This window comes from Leuciscus leuciscus, assembly GCF_965113295.1.
Source record: "Leuciscus leuciscus genome assembly, chromosome: 5".
Lineage (NCBI taxonomy): Eukaryota > Metazoa > Chordata > Actinopteri > Cypriniformes > Leuciscidae > Leuciscus > Leuciscus leuciscus.
The window spans coordinates 25,500,769-25,527,600 of record NC_138729.1 but is presented as its reverse complement, the minus strand read 5'-3'; the positions used below and the strand labels follow the sequence as shown (position 1 = coordinate 25,527,600).

At 37.6% G+C, this 26,832-nt stretch overlaps 1 protein-coding gene across 2 annotated transcripts; it reads right to left on the bottom strand.

The window, feature by feature from the left end:
• Positions 1-10,035: 10,035 nt before the first annotated feature.
• On the bottom strand, positions 10,036-26,581 carry dnajb5 (DnaJ heat shock protein family (Hsp40) member B5). Of its 2 annotated transcripts, none has more exons than XM_082169359.1 (4): positions 26,515-26,581; positions 23,932-24,188; positions 19,073-19,710; positions 10,036-11,601 (listed from the first exon to the last, which is right to left on the bottom strand). In XM_082169359.1, exons 2-4 carry the CDS (start codon positions 24,140-24,142, stop codon positions 11,368-11,370), a joined length of 1,083 nt encoding a protein of 360 aa, XP_082025485.1. In that variant the 5' UTR covers positions 24,143-24,188; positions 26,515-26,581; the 3' UTR covers positions 10,036-11,367. The 2 variants fall into 2 exon arrangements, with proteins under 2 accessions (XP_082025485.1, XP_082025484.1); XM_082169358.1 differs by lacking the exon at positions 26,515-26,581 and adding an exon at positions 25,792-25,958.
• Between the last annotated feature and the right edge of the window lie 251 nt (positions 26,582-26,832).

Below are 26,832 nucleotides of genomic sequence, written 5' to 3'. Positions count from 1 at the left end.
GGTTTGAAGTCGTGATTTACGTGCTCAAAAACCTGCCTGGAACGCAGCATAACTGTAGGTGCATAAATAACGTGATCATCAAAATATTATAATTCAAAACTGCCTAATGTTACTGAGTGAAACATCGACCCAGGACGAGCTGTAGCCCGTAGGACTGTGAAGCTTTGGGATTGTTAATGGACTCCATCCCCTCCATCTGTTTTGATCATCATTCTGAATCCGATCCGGATGTAGTTTGACAAAAACGCGATCTTCTCAGCTTTTTGCTCAAAATGTTGCTTACCATATTCAAGTGTTGATAATAAAAGAAGGCATAAGCTAGAATAAAACTTTTTATTTTTTATTTTTTAAAGCAGAGGCTCTGTTCTTTCTTTTGATATATCATGTTCAGATATTCATACAACAAAATATTCTGGGGACCATGAAAACTTTGTGAAATTGGTCTAAAATGCGGGTAGCAGGCAACTTTATTTTTAATGTTGGTGGAAAACGAGTTAAAAATGTGAGTCAGGGTGAAGGGGCATGACAAGCAAGGTATAGGGGCTCGTTTGTTTAATATTTTACAATATTACTGTTTTTACTCTATTTTTGTACTTATTTTTGTTATGCTTTCGTTATGATGATTCGTGTTCAAGGAGACTCTGGGTGCACGCAGAACTAGTTTTAGCATGAGGATTTATTAACTCGACTCAGACTCTCAACATGAGTGTTAACTCTTCAGCAGCATAATTCACACTGAGCTTTTAGAGCCAATATGCATAAACTTTACTGACAAGTGCTGTAGCCAATAAGAACACAGGATACAATGTCTCTGGCATGTGATTGGTTCTTAGCAGAATGCAAGAATACTACATCCCCCTTCTTTTGAAATAAACAATATAAGGACAGTATTGCATATCATATTAAGTGAAAGGAACATTCAGCTTTCAAAAAATAAATAAAAATCACATGCACAAACTAGAGCATCAATATAGTATTATACTAAAGTACTAGCATACTGTATGTGTTCACACAATAATGGATTGTCACTTACAAAACGCAAACTGCATTGAACATTGTGAACAAAATTTTTTTTTTTGTTGTTTTTTTTTTTTTTTTTTTAAGGGCAGCGATCCGCCTACACCCTTGTACAATCACAGATCCAGAATGACTCTGGGTTTTATCTGGCGTCCATATCTGGTTCTGTAAGTGACGGATTTGGGCAAGTCATCAGTGTGGTCAGGTGTGTGTATAATGTCATTATGTGGTGCACTGCTGATTGGTGTTTCACATAGCTCAACACCATCATGTCCCAAGGATATGTCAGAACTGTCCTGAGGTTCCTTCGTGTCCAGGAGGTGACGTCTGTTTCGTCGATATTCCCGTCCATCAGAAGTACGCACGTGATACGATCTCTCAGTGTCGGCTGCTCTGACGATAACAGCTGGTTTCCAGTATCCTTGCTCCTGTACTCTAACTGCCTGTCCTTTCTTGAGCTGAGATAAAGGTCTAGCCGTTCTGTCATAATAGCTTTTTTGGCTCTGTTGTTTTTGCAACCTCTTTGCTCTGACATCCTTCCTACTGACGACTTTTGGCAGGAGCTGCTGATTGGTATTTGGTAGGGTTGACCGCAGACGACGACTCATCAACAGCTGAGCTGGGGACTTGAAACCATCAACAGGGCTGTTGCGATACTCCAGGAGACTGAGGTGTGGATCTCTTTTGTCAGCCTTAGCCTTTTCCAGCAACATCTTTGCAGTTTGCACAGATTTCTCTGCTAGTCCGTTACTTTGCGGGTAATATGGACTTGTGGTGGTATGCTTAAATTCCCACGTTCTTGCAAACGTCGCAAACTCACCCGAGCTGTACTGGGGGCCGTTGTCTGAGATGACAGCCTCTGGAATGCCATGTCGTGCAAAAGCAGCTTTTAGTTTGTCTATCACAGCAGTTGAGGTTGTGCTGCTGAGCTTGTCCAGCTCAAAATATCTGCTGTAGTAGTCCACTGTCACAAGATAATCCTCATTGCTCCAGGTGAACAAATCGGTAGCCACAACTTGCCATGGCCTGTCTGGAACTTTGTGACTGATCATAGGCTCTTTGGTGTTGGAGGGGCGATATGTGAGGCAGATTGAGCATTTCCTAACTATGTTCTCTATTTCCTTCCCCATCCCAGGCCAGAACATGATGTCACGGGCTCTCTGCTTGGTCTTCTCGACGCCTAAATGACTGCCATGTACACGTGACAACATGTCTGAACGAAGGCTCGTGGGAACGACAATCTTTTCACCTTTGAAAATTATTCCATGCAGGTACGAAAGCTCATCACGGTGGTTCCAGAACTCACACACACTCACGGGACACTTCCTCTTTTCCTCAGGCCATCCTCTTTGTATCACTCCTTTCAGTGTCTGGAACTGTGGGTCTTTTTCAGTTTGAGCTCTGATTTCCTTCAATTTTGAGTCACTGACAGGAAGACTGCTGTACACTGTGTGCACTTGAATGTCCATACCCTCACTTAGGCTTGTGTCCTGGTCAGACAGCGACTTTCTGGACAATGTGTCTGCGACAGGGATATCCTTGCCTGGACGATGCACTATGGTGAAATTGTATTTTTGGAGCTGAAGGATCATCCTCTGTAGCCTTGGGGGAACTGATGCCAGGGATTTCCGCATTATTGACTCAAGGGGCTTGTGGTCACTTTCAACAATGATTTGACGGCCATAGATATATTGATGGAAACGCTTGCAGCCAAATAGTATGGCAAAGAGTTCTTTCTCAATTTGAGCGTAATTGATTTCGCATTCAGAGAGTGACTTTGATGCGTACGCGATAGGTCTTCCATCCTGCAGCAGCACTGCCCCGAGCCCATACTTGGAAGCATCAACCTGTAACCTGGTCTCTTTGAGAGGATCGAAATAGGCCAAGACTGGTCCTGGTATGCATGTGAGTAGCCCTTTTATCTTCTCGAAGGCTTTGTCATGCTGGGCATCCCAAACGAACTCACTTGACTCCTTTAGGAGCTGTCGCAGTGGTGCGTTGACATCAGAAAGGCCAGGTGCAAATTTAGAGAGGTAATTGATCATACCTAGCACTGTCTCGAGTTCTCCTTTGTCTTTAGGTGGCTCCATGTCTCTCACGGCAGCAACTTTAGCAGGGTCTGGCTTTACTCCCTCAGCAGTGAGGAGATGTCCAAAATAGCTCACCTCTGTAGCACAGATGATACTCTTTTCTGGATTGAGCCTGACTCCTCTCTCTCTGGAACGCTGCAGCATACCATGGAGGTGTTCATCATGTTCAGCTTTGGTCTTACCATAGATGAGAATATCATCAACAATGGCCATGACCCCGTTCAAACCTTCATACGTTTCATCAATTTTTCGCTGGAACTCGTCCTGGGCTGAAATCAGCCCGAAGGGAAGACGTCGGAAACGGTAACGCCCAAAAGGTGTGTTGAAAGTGGTCAGCCTTGAAGAATCCTCAGTGAGCTTAATAGCCCAATACCCTGATCTAGCATCGAGGACACTAAAATAACGGGCACCAGCTAGCTTGGACGTTATATCTTCGAGAGTAGGTAATGGGTAATGAGGTCGCTTAATGGCCTTGTTAAGGTCCCTTGGGTCCAGACAAACCCTTAGCTGTCCTGTGCGTGGTTTTTCAGCTACAACCATAGAGTTAACCCATTCGGTAGGCTCAGTGACTTTAACGATGACATCTTGTTTTATCATGCTCTCAAGCTCCTCTTTGAGACGGCCGCGTAGTGCAAGAGGAACACGTCTGGGTGGGTGGACTACTGGGGTTGCATGTGGATCTAAGTGTATGGTACACTCACCAGGAAATAGTCCAATTCCCTTGAAAACATCTGCAAACTCCTTTAAGATTGGCACTTCAATCGGTGTTTCTGTAACAGATAGTACTAATTTGATGAGGCCAAAGTCAATGCATCCTTTTAGACCTATGACAGGGGGTGCATTTGTGTCGACGACATAAAATGTCATGGCCATCTCAATGTCTTTGTGCTTGCATTTCAGGTCACATTTGCCTTTTACCGCCAGGCGTTCACCACCATAGCCAAACAAGGGGCGAGATGTCGGCTGCAGAGTGCAATGAGTGTTCAGCTTGTCATACTCATGCAGGGGAATGACGTTGGCAGATGATCCAGTGTCTAGCTTGAACTTGACTTCAAGTTGTTTTGGACCTATTTTAATATACACAAAAGCTTGCTCTGTGTCTGAACTCTGTCTGCCCTGTGTCACCGAGTCAATAAACAGTTCTTCATACTCCTCAACTTGGTCTGAGTGTTCTTCACTTATTGCATGGACAGTTTTCTCACAGCTGGAACGACAGACTTTTGCAAAATGGTTTAATTTACCACATATTTTGCACACCTTTCCTTTTGCAGGACAGTGAGATCGATCAGCGTGAGGTTTGTTTCCACAGTAGCCGCATCCTTTGTGGTGCACTGGGGTAGCATTTCTAAGTTGCAAATTCTCGCTGTATTTCTTTGTGTATTTAGCATTACGTTGCTTTGGAACTGCGCCTTTTGACGTATGGCGGGAGATTGCGTGCACTGCATGTTCACGTGAAACACTCATGCTGCTTGAAATAGTTTTTAGCTGTGCTTGCGCCAACTCGTGAGATCTAGCGACATCTATCGCTTTTTCGAGCGTTAACTCGGAGCCCACATTCAAAAGTTTCTCTCTCACTTTCGGTGAATGTATCCCGAACACAATGCGATCGCGGATCATCTCATCACTGTTTGCATAATTACAGTCCTTGACAAGCAGACGCAGGTCTGTCACAAACTGCTCAAAAGGCTCACGGTCTCCCTGCATTTTTTCATGGAATTTATAACGTGCAAATATCACATTCGCTTTGGGTTCAACGTATGCCGTGAAGCGGTCGTAATATGACTTTAAGACTTTTGCTTCGTCTGCAGACAGTGACCATGTATTAAAAATATCACGGCCCTTCTCTCCGACCCATAGGAGAAGATAACTACATTTCTCATCCTCACCCTTTTTCTTCAGGGGCCCGCTGAACATCAGCTCTGCGTGCTGCTGAAACTTGCGCCATGCTTCAGGCAGGTTAGTTGCGTCCCAGTTCATCGTGGGCATTGGAACTCCAGCGGTATCCATCCTTGTTCATATGATCCGTTCACTCTGACACCATGTTATGCTTTCGTTATGATGATTCGTGTTCAAGGAGACTCTGGGTGCACGCAGAACTAGTTTTAGCATGAGGATTTATTAACTCGACTCAGACTCTCAACATGAGTGTTAACTCTTCAGCAGCATAATTCACACTGAGCTTTTAGAGCCAATATGCATAAACTTTACTGACAAGTGCTGTAGCCAATAAGAACACAGGATACAATGTCTCTGGCATGTGATTGGTTCTTAGCAGAATGCAAGAATACTACAATTTTAACATGAGTTAAAGTGTTTTTAAATCAGTGTGTCATGTGTAAAATGCTGAAAGAGACTCAAGATGTGAGCACAACGGTCAAATGTGTCCATCTACACTGATAAAAACAATAAGTAAAATTTACTCCATTTTTCTTTGGCAAGTTTTTGCACAAATATTTTTAAAGTAAATTTCACAAAGTAATTGTTACTTGCTTAGTAAAAGGTTAAATAATATTTATTTAGTTGAAGTTTCCTTTGCAATACATTTCACTCAAACAATATAATATTGAATTAAGTATATGCTTTACTTAAAAATACTTAAGTAATAATACAATAGATATTGTGTAAGACAGCATATCTACATATCAGATGTTAAGCATCATGTGAACGCAGAGACCTCAATACTTGGTAGACAATACACAATGACGGTATGTCACAAAATGGCACTTTACTAATCCTAACAACAAAAGCAATGATGAAACCGTGTAAATACAGTTTGAAAACAGTGAAAAATCAACCTCATTAATTATTCAAGGCCCAGTGCATGATGGGAACACCAGTATCAGAAAAGTTGAGTAATTTTACTTAATTTTATAACGTTGATATTTACGTTTTCATTTCTACACGCTTGAATTGATTACTAATATAGAATTTACTTAATTTTTTTTAACTCTTGCCTGAACTAACTTTTTCATGTAAATTACATTGTTTTTTTTCTGTAGTATTTACTTTACCACAAAATCATTTTTATCAGTGTAGCGCATGTTCACATAGAAAAACAATGGAAAAGCATTGTGGGATGTGGGACTTTGCAATGCAAAATGGCGTCCTGTGTAAACGACCCCTTAATTGTTTTTTTTCTGTTTAGTTGCTTTTGCCTCAGTGTTGTTCTGTGATGTGATGTGCTTCCCATGTATGAGATGCAAAGCTGCAGTAGTTTGGCAGAAATCAGAGCATGTTGTCCGTGCCAATGACATCTAGTCCATGCCAATGCTATATTATACCCTTAGACGATTCAAACTTGAAACTGACTCAGTCTGCACCTAAGTGTTTAAAATATTTATAAGATGTGCTTTTGACCTATTGACAAAATACCACCAGAATGCCTCAGAATTTTGCTTGATTATTTTTTATGAATATGTATTATGGTATTAATCAGCGAGAGCCATAAATCTCCTGGGTGACATCAGGCCACAGTATTAGTGAGGGAACATTTCTGGGAGTGCAAACAATGAATTATTCAGTTAAGTTGAAGAAATGCCTCATGGGTGTTTCAAAAAGTTGAAAAGAAGACAAGAAAATAGATTCGTACTCACTTCAAGGGGCCTGATTTCTATTTCCAAATATTTGAGACTAATCTGAAAATTGGGGGCTATGTTTCCCCCAACTGTCTATGGTGGTTACAGACATGCTCTCCATCTCAACTCAGAAAACTCAGTAGTATTTTCAACAATGTCAAACAATCCAGATAAAACTTTGTAACGATGAATAATCAAGGGAATTTTCATATGTTCAGGTGCCAGTGGAAATCAAAATGCACCAGTGATATCATACATGGTGATGCTGTTTCTCCTCTCAGTGACTAACAGATGGATGACTGAAACTTAAAGGAGAACAGCCGTTTTACTTAAAGTACGTAACAATACTCAAACATTTACAGTTTTTTTTTTTGTTTTTTTTTTGTCCTCTTGTATTTTTGATCAGAGATGTCTACAATGTCACAAAGTCTTGTGATGTCACTGGACTAGGAAATTTGAAGGAATAGAGTGTAACAGAAGTAAAAAATCTAATTTTCTCCATATGGGAACACATTTTTAATAATAACTTATAAACTGTTGAAGACATACCTACTGTGAGCTAAGAGGTTGTGATGACAAATACTTTTGTTGAAGCCATCAGTGCACATTATTTCCACTTATTATTTTAATAATCATGCTTAGTGGAATTCCTGGTGGAAAAACTACATTACCCATGATTCAGCAAAAAAAAAAAAAAAACTCCACCAACCAGAGAATCAGTCTAGTGTCTTTTTGACCAATGGGCCCTTTTCACAGACTGTGATGATGCGTTTTAATGGTCATCAGCATCGTAAATCCTGCTAAGTTTTATATATATATATTTTTTTTATTTTTATGTATGTACATTTATAACACTATACTTTTTTTTTATTATATTACCTTTGCATCAAATTAGAAAAAAAAATGTACGTCAAAGTTAACGCTGCTGAGTGACAATTAAGGTAACATCCGTTATCAATCTCTCCATTTTTTGGGAAAGTTGTGAAAACACTATTACAGAGTTTTTCTTTTGCTATTTGAGCAAATGGGAAATGGCAAATGTCGTCTCTAATTTACCGCTACAGAAGTTTACCCAGCTAAGACGACTTCCGCTTCTGACAAATGTGAAAAGGGTCAATTTTCAAATATTGTTCAAACAAAATACTGTTGCTTCAAATCAAATTTCATAATGCTGTGATTAGTAAAAACACATCAAGAGAGTCCGAACACTCTTGATGACTTCTTCTTTGGTAAAAACAATATTTTACTGAAAAAACAAAAAGGGGCAATAATGCTGTGATTCACATGTTTGGTTTGGTCACGCTTTAACAAATACTTTTTTTTAAATCCCCAAGGAAAACCAAATGAGAAAAAAAGCCTAAAAAGAGCTCATGTCTGTGACAGATAATCAGACCCATCGAGACATGCACCATCAAATGTGTAGTTATGCTTAATGATCACAGAGAGATTTTGTACTTTATCAGCAGTACACATCAACGGGACTTTGATTCATACTTCAACTTTATGAAGAAATAATTGAATTAACACCTTTAGTTAATTAAAGGTATAGCAGAGGATGTTTTACTTCCTGGTGGGTAGTCTAAACTATTGGTCCTCCTATTTGTCAATCATTCTAGTGAATCAATCAAACTTTTCAAAAAGTGGAGAGGGCGGGTCTTATCTAAAATTTGGAAAGATCCTCCGCTATACCTTTAACTTGTGAAATAATGCTTTTTGTGTGACAAAGGAAGTTGATTGAGTCCAATATTCTTGGTGACTGTGAGAATGGTCTGATTCACAGGGTAATTTCAGAGGGATGAGGATCATTCATGTCTGAGTCAAGCGATGTGGCATGAGCCATTTTTTCAGACATATCTGCATAATGAAAGCATTCTATATTCATGTCACTTAGACTTTACATAATGCATTTAAAATAGATAAAAGCAAACGTTTTTCCCTAAATATGATACTTTTATAACATTTATTTTAAATACAAGAAGAAATTCAAAACTGTAGTCCAGCATTGATCTGTGGAGTTCCCTTGTGTGCTCAACATCGTCATGTCACTTGGAAAGCTGTCAGTCTGTCTATAATTCATTCAGTCAGAAACAGTGATCATTATTATTTTCCTTTTCTGTCAGTATGTTTGGTTTATTACTTGTTCTTGTAAATCATTCATAAAGCACCAAAAATGTAAACCGCAGCTATTGAAAATAAAAGAGTTCAACATCAACAACATGGCACACACACACACACACACACACACACACACACACACACACACACACACACACACACACACACACACACACACACACACACACACACACACTCTTGCAGGCCCGATTCTCTCTGAATCACAGGAAATCAACACATTGATTTATCCTCCCAATGGACACAGGGAGCAGGATTTATACATGAGGACAGAAGTCATAAACATGAGACATTTCAAATCTGACATTTAAATTCAAAACAGTGACTGGATGTCCGAAAGTCCTGTGAGTACATAATGAAACTATTTTCCATACTTTCAATGTATCACCAAATACAGTAATAACTGAATGAGTAATGGCTGTATAAGAGATATCCTAGATGGATCCCTGGAAAAGTTAAAATTGTTGCTTATATCGAAAATACTGTTACTCAAATGCTGTTGTTACAGTAGAAAGATGGTACATCACAAATCCATTGAAAGGAGGCTCTGTGCTTTAAATCTAAACTAAAATACAGACAACTATTGCAGTTTATTTCACATTGCACACAATTAAAAGTGTAAAATACTGAAACCGTTGTAGTAAAAAGCTGTTCGAAAACGAATCAATATAATTGATATTATAACTTCATTATCACCCTCATAACTTCATTAAAAAAGTTTGCAATAATTGTAGCTGTGGTTACTGAACAATGAAGATCTGTATTTCAAAAAAAGAAAAACTTCTGACATCACAGTTCTGTTTCACACAGACCAATCTTCAAACACTACTCAACATTAGCTAACAGTTTTTCATTCACTTCCATTTGCTCATAGGATGAAAAATTATATTTTCATCTTAATATACTGAGACTATCATGCTGCACTTTGGAGGATGCTTGTGTTTCTTCTAGTGTACGGGGTGGTGTGTATATTAAAATAAACAAATGAGCATTTTCCAATAGCTATTTGCTTCAATGAAATTTGCTTTAACAATTATCATGCCCACATCATTTTTTATTCCATGGGACACAAAGCGAGTTATATTGCAGAATGACCCGGCTGTTCTTTTCTATACAATGAAAGTGAATTCATCCTGACATCCTGACATAAGGAACAGACCTGAATTGATGTTTTTCACTGAAACTTTCCTGCTCTCAGTTAATAAAACAATACAAAAAAATTATAATAATAAAAAATAAAATTGTCAGACCAAATTATAAAATGCTAAGGTCATTTGACCCAGACGGTCTAGGTCAAAGTTTTTTGTTTTGTATGATACGTGTGATGTGCCAAATAATTAATAATATAATAATATATAATTATAATATAACTTGGATTGACGAATATGACTGAAACCATATGACATATATGATATATAAGATATTGCCTATGATGAATATATATTTTTGTTATTTTTTCTCTTTTGCACCTTTAAAAAAAAAAAAAAAACAGAAAAAAAAAACGTTCTCATCTCATTCCTATTCATTCTTTTACAATCAGAGCTGGTGATTCCACAACACACAATGTCTTTATTTACAGGCCGCTAGAGGCGAGGCACACAGCAGCACATAGCGGTGTAATATAGCGGCTTAAGTTTTGGTCTGTTTCAGTTATGACACAAAGCTATACAACTTGGAAGGTGTAAGAGAGCCTGACAGACACAGTCACCATCATCTGGAAAAACAGCCTGGACATTCTGCTAGCTAACTCGTGCGTTCCACAGAAACAATGACATGTTATGAGCGCCATGACAATGACTACATCACCGATTTATCCTTTGGCGTAAACTATCCCTTTAGTGATGTTACTGCAATACATTATTTTTGGGTACTGAAATGACTAAATAATCTGATTACAGTAAAGTTTCAATAATACCCTTGTGTCTATGCTAATGAAAATAAAACAGCTGGTTTGCCACGTTAAGGCACTAAACATTTCTGTGACCTAAAAAAACCCTTGATCACATCACTAAATGTTTACCAGAAATGCCAGTACCTGGTACTTCAAAAACTATATATCAAATCGTTACCAAATGGCTCTGCTGGTGCTCAAAAATCCAGAAGTCTCCAACAATTAAGTTGTCTTACATAATCAACATTCAAAACAAGCTTATCGATTATTACAATGGAAAAGATTCAATTCAACAAAATAACACAGATTCAATTTCAGAACAGCCGGTTGTTTTTGGATTGTCCTCTTCTCCATCAGTGCACAAAAAATATTAACCTTCCATCCAACAAATCAGTCATTTTGTTTTTCTTTACAACTGTTTGCCTTCAACATGTTGATACAGCGAATAAAAACTGTTAAGGGGAAATAATAAAAGATTATTTAAAAAAAAAAGTCCTGGGCGTTCCACATTTTATAATAAGTTAATTAAAACTGTAACAAAATATCAAATGAGCCTCTGGTCCTTGCGACATATGTGTCCCTCTTTGATTCAGTGTCTGTATTTCTAAGGAAAACGTGTGTTTGAAAAACGTAAGCATAAAGGGAGTCCACTGAACTTCCTCTAGGACTGTGGTAGGTGCTGTTTGATGATCTCTCTGGACTGGGGTGGTATTCTGTCTGGGAAGCGCACCTGGAACTCCACTATCAAATCCCCGCGTTGGGATGGATTTTTTGGGAAAGGTAGGCCTTCTCCACGCAGTCTCTTGATTGTGCCTGGTTTGATGATATCGTTGCAGGGCAATGTGATGGCTCGGTTTTCAATGGTGGGAATGTTCACTGTGCAGCCACACAAAGCCTATCAAAAAGAAAAAAAGAAAAGTGAAGTCAGTGCGGACAAGAGACGCTGATGGTATTTCAACACTTAAGCACAAACTCTACATGGCGACATAGAGACCTGGTGTAAGATGCCTCTATGATGTTACAGGCACAGAGAGCACATGTAAAGTATAGATATAGTTTATATACATATAGTGTATATATAGTGCACTGTGAAAAAAAATCTGAAATTTACAGTAAAAACCGGCAGCTGTGGTTGCCAGAACTTTACCATAAAAAAATATGCACCCAACATTTTAAGTTTTACAAATTTAACTTAAACTATTGATTTAATATTTATTTTGCAACATTATAAATGTATTTACTGTCACTATAAAAAAAAGTTAATTAAATAAATTAAAGAAAACAAATATTAGCATAATTTTCTGATTATTCAATAAAATGAAAAACAAATAAATGAGATAAAATGGTCATTGTTTTCTTTTTCTTTTTTTTTAAAAATAAATGTATTTTATCAACAATTATCTACACAATAACTTCATTCACATTTGATTAAAAACTGTGTGTGTGTGTGTGTGTGTGTGTGTGTGTGTGTGTGTGTGTGTGTGTGTGTGTGTGTGTGTGTGTGTGTGTGTGTGTGTGTGTGTGTGTGTGTGTGTGTGTGTGTGTGTGTGTGTGTGTGTGTGTGTGTGTGTGTGTGTGTGTGTGTGTGTGTGTGTGTGTGTGTGTTATGCTGCAGATGGAGAAGCTGAGTGCACAGAAAGCTAATTCTGGCCACTGCTCTCATTTCACACAGCTAATGAAGCAACTGAAAAATCAGCTGAGGACATGAAATTGTGATTCCCAAATCAGAAGTTGCTATGGATAAAAAAGAGACTGAAGCAGGATTCCATATGTCCAGAGACACAGATGGAACACTTTCAAATTGTTAAAGAGGAAGAATTTTCAAAACAAAACTATAAAAAAAAACAATAAGTAAACTTAATGAATGCAGATTTTTAATTTAATTTCACATTTAGAGTTGAGTAAAATCTACTTAACTAAGTTATGAAAAATTAACAAAGAGGATAAGTACATTCAACTGGGCCAGTTAAGAGTTTGTTGAGTAATTTCCACTTAATCATTTTAAGTTTATCGTGCAATACTCTGTTTTAAGTACATTTTGCTCACTCTCTGTCTGTACATTTTACTCAAACAATATCACACTGAATTATCACATGGTGATAAATCATATCACCATGATTTAAAATTGTACGATTTACTTAGAAACATGAAATTAGGTGAAATTACTACGCAATATCTACACAATATAAATAATGTAGTTGTCACACACACTGGTTGGACTTAGTTTTCAGTTTGCACCTTTTCCATGAGTTCGTTTGTTGTCATGGTTGATTGGATTGTCATCAGTATTTAAGTTCATGTCTTTGACTCTTTAGTTTGTTGGGTATTGTCTATGTTACATGTGTGTATATAGCTCTCTCTGTTTTGGATATATGCCTTTGGATTCATTAAAGACTAACTTTTCTCTTCATCTTCGTTTTGATCATCTACACAGCGCTGTGACAGTAGTACCCACCCAAACCTCAATACTTGGTACACAATAATGGTAATATTTGATGGATCATTTGAGTATGAATATCATTTTGAGTAGAAAATAAACTCCAGATGTCACAAAACAGCAAGTTACTAAACTTAACAACGATAAAACAGTGTAAATACAGCTGAAAAACAGCAAAAAAAAGTGACATTATTAATTGTGCATGCCCCAGTGCATGATGGGAACACCAATATCAGAAAGTTGAGTAGGTTTTACTTAATTTTATAACACTGATAATTATGCTTTGATTTCTACAAACTTGAATTGAGTACTAATATAGAATTTACTTTGTTTCTTTAAATTCTTGCTTGAACTAACTTAATGTAGAAATTACATTTGATTTAGTTTTTTGTAACATTTACTTCACCACAGGATCATTTTTATCAGTGTACACACAAACCATAATATTATAATAATGTCCTCATTTGTACATTGCTTTGGATAAAAGTATCTGTTGAATGAATAAATGTAAAAAATAAAAAGTAAATCAAATGGAAGCGGAAGCAATCTTAGATACAGAATATTTTGTGACATGATTTATATGTTGAGAATACTTTTGTGTTGCTGGCATTTCATGGTACTTGAGTGCATTGCATTCATGATGTTAGTGAGATGCTAGTGGCATACTCTGAGCTCTTTCGTAAAGTTATTTCCTAAAATAATTAAAGAATTTATGACTTCACTTGTTCATATAATCCTGCAGTGTGAGAATGTAAACAGATTTGCAACGCTTTCCATTATGGATGGGCTGTAGCTTTAAGAAACCAACTGGACCATCGGATAAAAGCATAGATATACAGATTTTTGTAAAAATAATAATAATAAATATAGCTGCTAAGACAGTTTACAAATGTAATTGATAGGATTATATGAACAAGATCCTTCTGTATTTATATATTTATATCAGATTTAGTTAATTTTCATCTTCCAACAGAGCTGAAGTTCCTAAATATCAGGATATTAAAAACGAAATGGATAAAGTCGAGACTTTAAAGATTAAAGCTTAAATGTATGCAGTGAAAAGCCTACGGTTATTGCATGTGAGTTTATGCTGGAAGAGCATTTCATGAACTTTCTGTGAATACCAAGCACAAACATTGCCAGACAGCTCTGCTTAGCAGCTGCCTCAAGGGACGAGAAAATGTGTTCGCAATGACATCAGCTCCTTCCTACAGACAGCAGTGGTGTGGGCTGGGGGGATGGGAGAAGGGGGATTCATGGAAAGAAGGGAGTAGCTGATACTCTCACAAAACAGTTGAACATGACAAGGTGCCAGGCATCTCCTCGACTCTGGCTAATGATGATGTTTCCCAAACATAGTCTTGTTAAAGGAGATTGAAAATGAAACAAGTTATTTTATGGTCTACAGCTAGGTGTGACAAAAAGGTTTGTCACTGATCTGGACATTTGCACCAGTACGAAGTTTGCAGAACATTACCACTAGTGAAAAACATAGGCTACATCTACATTAGCAAATCCACTAAGCAAGGAGATCATTCTATAAGTATGTCAACGATGACACAGGCAAAAAGTTAGTCAAATGCAACTATTCTCAAAATTCGATTGCAAGCCTCGACGATTTAGTTGGCACTCTCTTTTTAATATCCTAGATGTTTATGAACAGAACTTTATTTATTTAGACCTCCAAATGACTGACAACTCTATTGTTCTACTGTGTAAACACAGATATACAGGTTCAGCACGCTGTAAAGGTGCATTCAGTAGTTTGGTCAAAGTTTTACACATTAAGAAATAAATTGTGTTTTTGTGTCATCAATTCTGTAGACTGTACCCATAAAAGTTTTCTATAAAAAGTGTTTAATTGTGTATGGTGCATGTCGCTCCCCTAAATGTATTTCGCTATGTTGAAATGACATGACCTGCGGTTTTACTAAACATCAGAGAATCCTCACGCTCATTGGCTTCCACATCTTTAGATATGCTAGTAGCGTAGTGATGCTTGATGATGCGAAGAAAAACAATTAGACAATGTTCTATGTAGACACTTACTATCGAGCTTTATTATCAGCAGTGACAAGGAGAGAATCAGTTCATGTATGGGTGAAGAAGCAGAAAGCTCTGAAGCCAAAAGACAGACAAAGGCAAAAAACGAGCTTAAACATTAATATGGCATACACAAGGTGGAACGAGTTGACGACAGAGAAAATCCTAGTAGTGATGCCCAAATTGCTTCTATTTTTGTTGGACGGGTAAAAGGGAATTTATTATCGCATTGAACACTCTCTCACTAGTATCAGAGTAAAGAACTACTGAATGCACCTTTAAGACACAATGCTCACATTAACAAATTAACTTGATGCAAGATCACATTTAGAGCTGTCTTGAAAAATCACGCATCATCATACAGATATCATCACGTGGCCTTGCGTTTCTCAGCATCGCTGCTAACAGGGCTCTTTAGTACTGCTGAGGAGTAATTACTAGGTGAATTGGGTATGGAAATTACCAGCAGGCAAGGACCTTATAGCTGTCTTGCTCTTGTACAAACCCATGGTCTTTACCAGCAGGCAATTAAAGAAGCTCAGAGCTCAAATTAAAGCAGTGCCTTGGGGTCCCACTAAGAGCATCTCTAAATGAACATTTGAAAAATTAAGACAATGTGCCTATGAGAACAGTCTCATGAGAACAGATGAAAATTTGTGTGGCGAGTTGCCATCAGTTTGCATGAGATGGTACCAGATGGCAAAACAGTTTGTGATGTTCACTGGCACTTATCAAGTTTCATTCTGGGCATCTAATGAGCAAGACCTTTAAAAGTAAATCAATGCTCTGAAAACATCTCAGAAAATAGTAGGCAACTCATAAGACAGACATTGTAAATCTTTTCAGATATTCAGATCTGTGGTTGACATATTACAAAAGCCAAAATGCTGTTTTAGGCAAAGGAACCTACGCTTTAGAGCTGAAAATCTAACGGATACATTATTGTTTGAAACAGCTGACAGCTGACTGCCTTGGCTGAGCTGCCAAGGTAGAAGTTGTCAAAAGTTAAGTTAACAGAAAAACAAGAAAATATCTTATACCGTTAATGACAGTAGTGCTCTGAAACACTTCACGGTCACTCAAGACTGACATTAAGGCTATTTCTGCTGATGTCACTGTAAAGTATTAACTGACTGTGGTTTTCTAGGTCACTAGACTAATAAATATATGCAGTTACTGTGGTTATTACCCTCAGTGGTTCAGCCCATGAAAATCACATTACATCTAGGCAACGTCAATAGAATATTTAAATTATTGTTTTTATTTAGAAAAGGGACAGTGTACATTAATCATCATTCGTGAATGTAAATGTACCCAAATTAGCCTGAAGGCTAGTTTTCATCGGTAGTCCCTTTACCAGATGTTTTAGGCCTAAAACTAGAGAAAAGGGTAAAACATTACAGCAATAATAGAACTAGAACTTGTAAACAGCTGTAAAATACAATTAAACATATTATACAAAAAGACGATATATATATATATATATATATATATATATATATATATATATATACACATACAATAAAAAAGAAAGATAAAAAAAGAAATTGTTATGAGTTAAATATTACTAATTATAATGAAATTATTAATAATAATAGAGGAAGCAGCATTAATGTTCACATTGTTGATTATGAAGAAGCCATTTCTTAAAATTGTTAAGAAACTGTTTAATATAAAATCGTTTAATTCTTAAAATCCTAAAAATCTGATTAAAAAAGCATTATGTTTACTTGGGGCAGAATATTCTGAGGTTCTTATTGTATCCCCTCAGGCTAGCACTGCATCAGTGACTCTGTGAGCTGTCATAAACTACTGAACTTTTATGATGAAAACACAACTACAGTATGCCACGATACAACAGAAATACAAGTCACAAAAATCTAACTTTTCAATTCCAGTTATGATTGTTTTTTATCTGCTTGTTTATTGTGAACAAACTATATTATCAGCAATACTTTTCTGGTTCCAGGCGTGAAACTTAAAAGTTCCATGTGCAACCCGAAAAACCATGCTTGGCTCAGTCACATGGCAATTTTATATGTGCGGTTCAACTCTTCAAGGCGAGTTCAACTCGCTTTTTCAAAGTAAGGACTCTGCTTTGGCGTATGACACTGCAACATGACATTCCTGTGCTCTCACACTGAAGTGGGAGAGAGTAAATCAGCAATGCCTTTGAGCCATGGAGAGACTTTACAGTCACCAAGCAGGATTTTGTTCTATTGAGTCCTATAGCTATGGTAGATCAACACTGGGCATGCTCAGGTACATTTACCCATATACACATTATAATGTTATACAATAATATTAATATGTTTCATAATGAAATGGAAGGTCACAGATATATGGTAGGCTGTACTATATTGGGAAAAAACTGACATTGCGATATTTTGTTTTTCTGCTTTAAATATTTCAATATGAAAACAATTTCACCAGATGATTTAAATAAACTGGGAAAGAATGGATACTTCTAGAATGCAGGGCTGCCAACTCTCACGCATTCAGACACTCACGCAACTTGGGAGTTTTTGCGAAATTGACATGTTTCCATTGGGCGTATTTTCAATTCGCAATTTCAATTTGCGCAATTTATCAAGACAATGAAGCAGATAGGAGGGAGAAATGCCGTCATTTCGCAATAGTTTGGAAAATATCGCACAAGTTTTGCCCAAATCTGTAATGGAAACGCAGCTACTGACACCGACATTCATGACAGAGCAGGTTACTTTAAAAACAAAGTCTCAGCTTTCAAATTCTGTCAATTTTATTATGAAATTTCATTACAAAAATGTGATGTGATGTGACAGATCGATTTATTATATTTTTTGTCATATCATTAAAAATATTATAACGTTATTATTATTTAAAAAACGCATTATATTAATTTGAGTTGTTAATTTGAACCTTTAATAATAATACCAGAAGACAGGGCTCCCTATGTTTACTGCTTTGAGATATTTGAGAAATTAAAATGTAGCTACTGTACCAAATATTTATCCAAATGAATCGATATTGAATCAAGATTCCGATCAAATCACAAGCTTATGTGACATCTATCTATCTATCTATCGAACTATCACAGATGCACACATCGTGATGTTGATGCTGAAACAATATTGTGCAGCCCTAGTCACAGACATTGCATTGCAGGAAAATAAAACTACCAGTGGTTTGCGTTGGGAGAATAATGCAGCCAAATTTAGCAGCTGTACAGGTTAACAAGGTCAGGACTTATTTTGGAGTGGGGTTTGATACCAAATGAAGCCCATTAATTTACCCTTTAAGTCCATGTTAATGAGGGCACAAAGGCCAAAGGGTGGACCATTGTGGAGACTGTCGTAAACCTGTCTAATCTAAGTCTGGGTCTGTCTATTCTTGGGCTACAGAAGCCAACTGATAAAACAACCCAGTCTGCTTTGATGGCCAGTAAGGGAATGTCAAGGAATAGTGGGAAAAAGCCCACAGGTGCAAAAAACTGACTGTCAATTAGGGATGCACAATATTGAATTTCTGGCCAACAGTGGCTTCCCCGATTGTAGCAACCATTTTTATTACAGATATTTTGCACCAATGATATTTTGTTAAGTTAAATTCATAACTTTGAAAGGAAACATAGCTAGTGTTTTCCAACCCTGCTCCTTGAGGCACACCAACACTACACATTTTCGTAATCAAACACACCTGATTCAACTCATCAGTTCATTAGAAGAGACTCCAAGACCTGAAATGAATAGGTAAAATAAGGAAGACATCCAAAATGTGTACTGTTGGTTTTCCTCCAGTAACAGGGTTGGGAAACAATGCAACATATTGTGGGTAAAAATACATGGTGGAAACCAAATTGACTGAAAACTGATTGTCAAAAATGTGAAGATTTAAGACCACATACCTCCTTAAGACCAATCTTGGCTGTGTAAATGATATTGGAGCCATCCCTTTTGAAGAGTGGGTGCCCTTTGTCCTTGAGCACAAATGCAATATCAGCAGGAATGTTCTCAGGTGTCTCATCACCCTCTTTGGGGAAGGTGATCTTGGTCCCTTCCTTCCAGCCTCTCTTGATGACAATGTTAAGGATCTTGTCCTCTGTCCTCATTGTCCTTCCATCTGGATTCAGTCGTCTGCGAGTAATTCGCATCCTCTTGGTACATCCGTGGAAGATCTCTTCTAGAGACACTTTAAGCTCATGTACTACCGGAGGGTCCTGTACTTTCCTCCGGCCGCCATGAAGGGGCTCATTACGATGTCTTCGACCTCCACCATGATGAAAACCGTTGATACCATTGAAGCCAAAGTGGCTGAAGGAACTGAAAGGATCATCATCTCCATCCATTTCAATGTCCTTGTCATGGTCACCATGGTCTGCAAAGCCATTAGTGGTTCCTCGCTGGCGTCCAGAGCCAAAGAATATATCGAAGGGGTTGGAGCCTCCAAAGAAAGAAGCAAAGGTGGCATGTGGATCACCATGGAAGGTGTAGTGATATGTAGTCCCTTGTCCACTAGATGAGCCTGTGCCACCTGTTTTCAAACCTGAATGGAAATACACAGGGGACACACAATGTATTAGGGTTTTCTGCATTTACTTTCAGTTATTTTAAGTTCTGCCCAATTCCACATGTCAAGTCAAGTCAAGTCAAGTCAAGTTTATTTGTATAGCGCTTTTCACAATACAGATTGTATCAAAGCAGCTTCACAGTATTAAATTAAAATAATACAACAAAGTTTGTTTCAAGAGGAATTTATTGATTGATAAAATTAAATTAAATATCCCCAAAATATCCCCAACTGAGCAAGCCAAAGGCAACAGTGGCAAGGAACCGAAAAACTTCATCAAGTGACCTAATGGTGTCCTAAAACTCCATCAGGTGACCTAATGGAGAAAAAAAAACCTTGGGAGAACCCAGGCTCAGTCGGGGGCCAGCTCTCCTCTGGCATTTATGAGCTAGAGGCCGGATTGTAGTTTGAACTGTAGGATTATATGAATGCCTGGCTGAAGAGATGCGACTTTATGTGAGCATCTTCTGTGACCGTTTCAAGAAACTCTCTAGCTTTCAGTGATGATATTTCTGATTTTTTTTTTTTTAATGCCTACTGCATACTATATTTAAAGAATTCAAGATTGTATAAATGCAGATTCCTCAATGTAAAGTGTAATTTTTCTCAAAAGAAGCAAGTACATTGACACACAGCCCAGTTGGACCTCTTTACCAATACCAATGTATGTCAATTCCAAAATGATTCTTTGACTCATTCCCTTGACATTACTAAGAGGACAGTCTATTTATTTGCATGACAATTATTTGAAATAGCCAAAAAGTGAAATAGCCACACACACACAAAAAAAACTCATATGAAATTTCTATTTGTTTAATTGAAAAAAAATACTGAGTAGGCCACTTCTGAATTTCTGACGGCTCTCCACAGACACACTATAATTGGAAACTGAGTTAATTGTATAGTCCTGCTGCATCAAGTACTAGCCTACTCCATGACGTAGCATGGAATAGAACTTGATTTAGTCTGCAACTGTTTACACATCACCATTTTGAGGTGGAAAGCTCAACAGAAGACCTTCCAAGTCTTTCTTTCTCTCTTTTATCTCAGTTTGGTTACAAAAAGAACGGATTCAAATTGCTGGGCAAAGAACAGAAATATTCTCTTAAACAAACAGTCTTCTACATTTCTAGCTGGCTTCACTTGGTGGCCTGGTACTGAAAAATGGGCTGAAAAGAACAAGTAGCACGATGAATATGTGTTATCTAAGCTCAGGTGTCTGAACTGTGTTATGAGTTTTACTGTAAAACAGTCCTCTGCACAAAAACAGAAGTATAAAAAGAGCAGGTCAATTACGATCAAACAATAATAAACTTTTTTGACTGTTTTTCAGTTCTGTTAAAAAAACATTAACATCCATGTGTTATGGTGGATGATTGATGGCTTGTAACAAATGCACTCCTTCTAACTGCCAGGACACAAGCTGACTTATCTTACAACTTCACATCTTCTATACTTAATGAGGACATCTTATAAAACATGTTTCCATTTCATTCTTTGCAATTTCAATGAACTCCTCAGGCCAAAACAGCTAATGAGGGGATGGTTATTAAAGTGGGTCATTTGGGAATAACAGATTCATCTTAAAATACAGATTTAAAAACAATTTTTCAATGTGTTAATAGAACCAAATAATCTCTCTGCTGCTGCCACAGCCTTTTGAGGGAACCCACTGGCTCTTTTTACAAGCAATATGGAACCAGGCCATGGTGCACAGAAAAAAAATTATGCGAAGACTCTAAAAACATAAAGGGAGTCCTTGCACAATTCAGGAGTAACTTCAGTGAAGGAGGAATTGGCAAAGGTGTACTACTCAGTGCAACGATGCTTAGTTTGGCATCCAGCCTGAAGTTGGCATAAGTGGGAACATTTGAAATCCTTCTTTGTTTCCACAGACATTTTTCTTATTTTGGAACAGTGCCATGTTTATAGTCCTTGCATTAGTCAGAGAACTTTTCTGCATCATCCTGCAGTGTGAAGGAGTTATTTTGATTGTTGGGGAAAAGCAGAGGTGGTAGAGTTGCACTGACAGTGTATAAAGAACAGTGGTCTATCCACGTGAGCCACGACAAGATCCTTTTAAGGGTTGTCCTATCTAGTATAAACACAGAACTGTGCCTGGGTCCATGAAGTCTTGTTGTAGCATCTGTAATGTTTTCTTAGAAAAGATATGTTGGAGTACAATGCACTATTTTAGACCAATGATTAGGAACTTTTCACACTGGTAATTAACACCGGGGAGGGGGAGCGCTGCTTTTCACTTTCGCGATCACACGTACTCTGTGTATAGGCCGATAATTTGCGGGCATCAGGTAGCCGCTATGAATATGCTGGGTATTGAAATCGCTTGAGATCAAATTCACAAACATGCGCACTCAATGTATAGGGAGTGGCGGTACTGACCGCACATTTTACAAGATAAGATATTTGTCAACTCTTTCCAACTGAACTAAATGGTTTTTATTTCTATAAAAAAGCAAAACGACAGTGGAGGTGGTGCTGTGGTGGCCAAGTAACATAATCAGTGTACAGCCAAACACTGTGTAATGCCATTAACACCGACTACCACAGCAAGCATAAAGGCCCTGATATACTTCAAGCAAAATCGAAGATCGGAACAAAATCAGGTCGAAACTAAGTTCGTTTGGAGTTCAAAACAGCATGCCAAAGCGAACTATTCGGAAAAGTTCACTCCGGCTGCTAAAACCTTCGTTCTACCATTACCACTTCTTTCAAGTGAAAATCTTTTCTGGTAAATTTTTTCCTGTGCAGTCAGTCGAGGTTAGACGTCCGTGAGTGAGAACATGAACACACTAGAGAGCTGCTTTATAGTAGAAAATGCAGTTGTACTTCTGATGAAACGAGACACTGACACTGTTTTTCATTTAATACAGTTATGTTTTGACAGTTTTACAGATATTTTACAGTCAAAAAATCTAATTATGTGAGAAACACCTATTTTAGCTTCAGGTTCTAAAGGGTTAAGACAGCAATGCTGCTTGATTTTATGCTATCTAGTGTATAAAGTGATATATAAATAAATGTGACGTGACTTCACTGGAGTGCCGTAGAGCTCGTGCAAACATAACCACGTTGCTATAATCAGATTCTTTTCTAATACTTTATTAAAATGCTTGGTGTTTTCTCAATTTTGTTGTTGTGTATTTTATTGAGAGGAAAGCGCACAGCATATATTTACATATTCATCTAACCATCGCGCTCAGCAATGTGGGTGGCGTCAAATGTTCGATAACAGTATACCGCTGCTCACGTATTTCGAACTTCGTTTTACCCCTAAACGAATTTTAATTTGCATTTAAAAATAATAATAATTTGTTACATTTTTATATAGTGCTTAATAGGAAGGGGGGAATCTACTTAACCACCACCGATGTGCATTATCCACGTGGATGATGCAACGGCAGCCATATTGCGCCAGAACGCCCAACACACCAGCTTATTGGTGGAGAGGAGAGAATGATGATCAGTATATGGGGATGATTAGGAGGCCATGATGGACAGATGCCAATGGGCAAATTTGGCCAGGACGCCGGGGTTACACCCCTTCTATTTTTCGAAGGACATCCAGGGAATTTTTTTATCTATTTATTTATTTTTGACCATAGTCAGGACCTCGGTTTAACGTCTCATCCGAAGGACATTGCTTTTTGACACTTTAGTGTCCCTATCAGACCCCCTGCTGGCCTCACTAACACCTCTTAAATAATAATTAATAGGGCTTTTTTACACTTGAAATAGTGGGTCATTCTAAACCCTGCAAAAACTGAATCTTAAATTATCTTGTTTCACGATTCACACTTACCTGAGGTAAACAATAAATCCTATGTATTTATAATCCAACGTTTCACACTGTAAATTCCTAAACCCTAGGTTTAAGTTCTTATTTGAATATTTCCAGTGTCAGTGATTGTATGATGAACACAGCAAAAGTAGTTCTAATCATGCTACAAAGCAGGGTTTCATAACCTGGGGAAAAAGTGGTGCTAATATCACTTCTAAATTACAAGTGTGAAACTTTCAACTTAAAGCTGGCTATATAATGGTTATCAAATTGTAAAAAATATAACTATTGTTTCCAGAAAACTGATAATGCCCCCAATAATGAGTCATAGAATCTGATAAGGTACTGAGATGTTTGGCTGTAGTTCTTTTGTATATGGAACCAAACATACTCACCATCCTCGCCATACTGGTCATAGATCACTCTCTTCTTTGGGTCACTCAGAACTTCATAAGCCTCTGCTATCTCCTTAAACTTCTCTTCAGCATTAGGATCCTTGTTTTTGTCTGGATGAAACTTTAGGGCCATCCTCCTGTAGGCTTTTTTGATTTCATCCTCATTAGAGCCTGCAGGTATGCCAAGGATCTTATAGTAATCCTTCCCCATGGCTTTAATTTACAGATAGAGTCCTTCCAGAACCACCCCAAGCTCTCTACAAAACAAAGGTGAAAATAAACAAGGTAACCAATAAAGAAATAAAAATGCATTCAGGTTTGTTACTCTGAGAGATTGACCAATGCAGTGCGGTAAAATGCAACAGCCGCTGTTTTCAAACGTATTGGTTTGATTAACGTGTTGTGCCTATGCTGTAATTTTCTTTGCGCGTGAGAGTTGATTAGCATTCGGTGACAGTGGCGGGTGCACAAAGTTCATTATTCCCTTTGTTTCATTTGAAATTTCCTCCTTCCACTTTTGAATCTTTTTTCCCCCTTTAAACTGCTTGGGTGCCATGGTCTATCCACATTTAACTCATTTTTATTGCTGAACTGTTACTGATGGCCCAACTCCAAACATGCATATCTAGATGCATTCTAAGGAAGTTTAATCTCTAAGAATTTGTGGGAAAATGTCAAACTACCGCTGTAAAAAAGCTTGTCTGATGCGATCTCTCTGTTTAATGTAATGTGATTGACCTGCAGCAGATATACCAGACTCTCCCTCTATCCTCTATCCTTCAGTCTGCTTTTTAACTCCAACTTTGGAGGAAAAAAAAAAACATTGTGCTTTTGTGAAATAAAGAAAACAAACAGGATGCCACTTTCTGCCATTTCGGTTTCCTTTCAGCTGAGTTAGTGGAGTGCGTGTGTCACAAAAATGTATGGAAACTCTGCATTTAGGCTACTTGTCGCACAGTTTTTTCTTTATTTTTGTTCATCTGTAGGCCTATTTAAGTGAGATTAGTATTTTAAGTGTGTGAATCCTCATGTTCTGTTGTTTATGCTGCTATTTGCATAAAATAGAACAAAATAAATGTAGGTATTTTAATGGGTCACAGACACTTATCCATTCGAATTTAATTCTAGTTAAACATAATTTTATCAGTTAACGAGCATCGGTTGTATCAAATATTTTAAATCACAAATTGGCCAATTAACTATATATATATATATATATAGTGGCCCTTCATTTTAAGATAATAATAAAATTTAAATGGGAAATTAATCAAACGCAAGTAATATCAAACGTACAGTCTCTAGCTACGGCATTTCAGTCGTGCTGAATCTGATATGAAGAACAGCAGCACTTCAGCTCGTCGGATATTAGCCTACTTATGCAGAGAGCTTTTGCTGCAATCAGTCAGTGTCCACGATATTCATAAAAACACAAGCAGTACATACAAATATCGTACAGCAATATTCCACCATCATGTGTTTCATATAGTGGACAAGACACAGCATAAAGGTACACAGTAGGCTATTTGAAAATAAACTGTATCGCGCGAAGAGAATCCCTTGAACATTTGAGCGAATCGTTTCGTTTGGGCGGCACTGCAGAAAGAAACACAGCTCGAGAAACACTAACAAAGACTTTATGTTCAGCATATTATACATAGCAGTTTAATTTACCCACATAAACACGCATGAGTTTAAAAAGTGTCATGTTGCATTTAGGTTAACGTTATTTGCTTGTTTGGTCTATTTTCCGTTTAACAGAGAAAAAAAAAAAAAAACGGTTCTAAAATACACACATCCCTATAATCCTACCTATATACATATACCCTTCGACAGATCACGAACAATTTCATTAAAGCTCACCAGTTACAATATCTGCAGATTATGCCGGTTTGCCGCATCCGACAGGAAATCCTCATCGCTAAATCAAAACCTCTGAGGTCTCCCGGTATTCCTCTCCGGTATTTAATGATGTCACGCTGACCACCAATGAAAAAATAACGGACGACTGGTGACTGAGTGATATCTCACTGACGTCATTTAGACAAGCCTGACCTCTTTATGTATTTTTCGCATAAAAATAGATATTGGATTATCCGCGTCTGCACCAGCATACAGCTAGCCTATGTTCTGCAGAGTGTGCACACCAGGGAGCGATTAGACAACGTCCTTAAATTAGACGCAAGCAAAGATGAAATCAATACTGGCTGTGTCTCAAACCTTTCTGAGCTTTCTAAGCAGCAGGCAACACACGCACTCTCATAAAAGTAAAGACCATCCAAATTCAAAAGCCTGAAGCTGATAACAGTCCTTGAACTGTAATTATGACATATTTACAGTTATTGTATCAGTATTGATCATTACTATTAATTAGGAACCGAAATGGTATTTTAATTCTCGTTGGGCTACTGAAGATGTCAAATTCTCTCCGGCAAGACTAAAGTTTTTTAAAACAGACTAACCTTCAAAAATCAAAACCTCACTGTGAAATCTTACAGCAAATGATAACTTATAATGTCAATCACATTCTTGATATGTGTTTCACTTGTATTTGTGAAGGCATACAGAAATGAAAATAGAGCTTACCGTGTGAAAATATCCTTTAGCTGTCTGCCGGTTGGAGCTGCATGACATTCTGCTCCATTCATTTGACCACGCCCACAATCTGCACAGGCCCCGCCCCGCACACGACCCCTACTGAAATCACTTCAAGTCTATCTCCAGAATCATCTTCCTCAGTGAAGTGCATAGATATCTGAGAAAGTGTGCTCACAAAGAAGGGAAATTAATGAAATTATTAAAATATATTTGACATAATTTTGTATGGACTAATAGTAGACACCCATACAGCTATTTTTCACCAAATAAATGTGTTTAAAATATTACCACATTTTTCTAATGTTT